At 39.5% G+C, this 1,628-nt stretch overlaps 1 protein-coding gene across 1 annotated transcript; it reads left to right on the plus strand.

The window, feature by feature from the left end:
• Positions 1 to 294: 294 nt before the first annotated feature.
• On the plus strand, positions 295 to 930 carry EMH_0058420 (uncharacterized protein; the record flags this gene model as incomplete). The annotated part of the gene is made up of 1 exon (XM_013497579.1): positions 295 to 930. The coding sequence occupies one exon, from the start codon at positions 295 to 297 to the stop codon at positions 928 to 930; it is 636 nt and encodes a 211-aa protein (XP_013353033.1).
• Positions 931 to 1,628: the final 698 nt, after the last annotated feature.

The raw sequence follows: 1,628 nt of genomic DNA on the forward strand, positions 1-1,628 counted from the left end.
TTGGTGGTGATGGTGGTGCCGATGGTAGCGGTGATTGCTGCTGCAGTTTGCTGCTGGTTGCTGCTATCGTTCCCGTTCCTGCTGCTGCTGCTGCTGCTGCTGCTGCTGTTGCTGCTGTTGCTGCTGCTTGCATGCAGCAACGGCATGCATATTTGTATACATTGTCTATATAAAGAGCAGCTGTCTCCTTTTTGTATATATGTCTCCGTTTGCTGCTTCGCAGCAGCAACAACAGCAACACGAAAACCAATAAAGCTGCTGCAGTGTGCTGCTGAAACAAATAAACCTCTTACTATGATTGTTTCGCTTATAAAGGGACAGATAGATAGAGAAGGAGAAGAGAGAGAAGAGACAGAAGAGGAGACAGCAGCAGCAGCAGCAGCAGCAGCAGCAGCAGAAGAAGAGGAAGAAGAAGAGGAGACAGCAGCAGCAGCAGCAGCAGCAGCAGAAGAAGCAGAAGAAGAAGAGGAGACAGCAGTAGCAGCAGCAGCAGCAGCAGAAGAAGAAGAAGAAGAAGAGGAGATATCAGCAGCAGCAGCAGCAGCAGCAGCAGCAACAGGAGCAGCAGCAGCAGCAGAAGAAGAAGAAGAGGAGACAGCAGCAGGAGCAGCAGGAGCAGCAGCAGGAGCAGCAGCAGCAGCAGCAGAAGAGAGAGAAGAACAAATGCATGCGTTTTGTTTATTTTCATTTATAAATTTTTCTACTACACCAATACGATATTTCTTTTTTATAATAAATAAAGACTCTAAAGAAACAGCAGCAGCAGCAGCAGCAGCATCTGCTGCTGCTGCTGCTGCTGCTGCTGTTGCTGCTGCTGCTGCTGCTGGTGGTGGTGGTGTTGATGCTGCTGCTGCTGCTGGTGGTGGTGGTGTTGCTGCTGTTGTTTTTTGTGTTTTGTTTGTATTTGTATGTTGCTGCTGGTGTTTATAAATATTAAAATATTTATTTTGTTTATTTATTTTATTTTCTTTTTTATTTTTTATATAAACTGAACTTATTATATTTCCATAACAAACAATACGACAAAAAGAAGAGACAGAACCATCCAAACAAATACCGAGAAAGCGGCTCCCTATTACACCCTGCATGCATGCATGCATGCACACAACACACACACATATATATTTTTTTATTTTTTATTTTTATATTGTAGACAATGCATGCATGCGGTGTATAAGGTGTATAAGGTGTATGCGGTGTATGCATGCATGCGGTGTATGCGGTGTATGTATGCATGCATGCATGCATGCGGTGTATGCATGCATGCATGCGGTGTATGCATGCATGAAAGGAGACAAAAAAGAAAGAAAAAGGAGACAATAAAGAAACAAAAGAAGTAGAAAAGCATAAAATAGAGAAACACAAAAGGAATAAAAAAGAAGACAAAAAAATAAAAAAAAAACAAAAAAACAAAAAAAGAAAAAAAAAAGAAATATAAAAGGAGACAAAAAAGAAATAAAAAAGAAACGAAAAAGAAAGAAAAAAAAGAAAAAGAAAAGGAGACAGCTTGTGTATGTGTTTTGTATACCAAAAAAGAAAACAAAAAACAAAATAAAAAAAAAAGAAAAAAAAAACAGAAAAGGAGACAAAAAAAGAAATAAAAAAGGAATGAAAGCAAAAAAAAAAAA

The sequence above is a fragment of the Eimeria mitis genome, genomic scaffold, assembly GCF_000499745.2.
Source record: "Eimeria mitis Houghton genomic scaffold, Emh_scaff2767, whole genome shotgun sequence".
NCBI lineage: Eukaryota > Apicomplexa > Conoidasida > Eucoccidiorida > Eimeriidae > Eimeria > Eimeria mitis.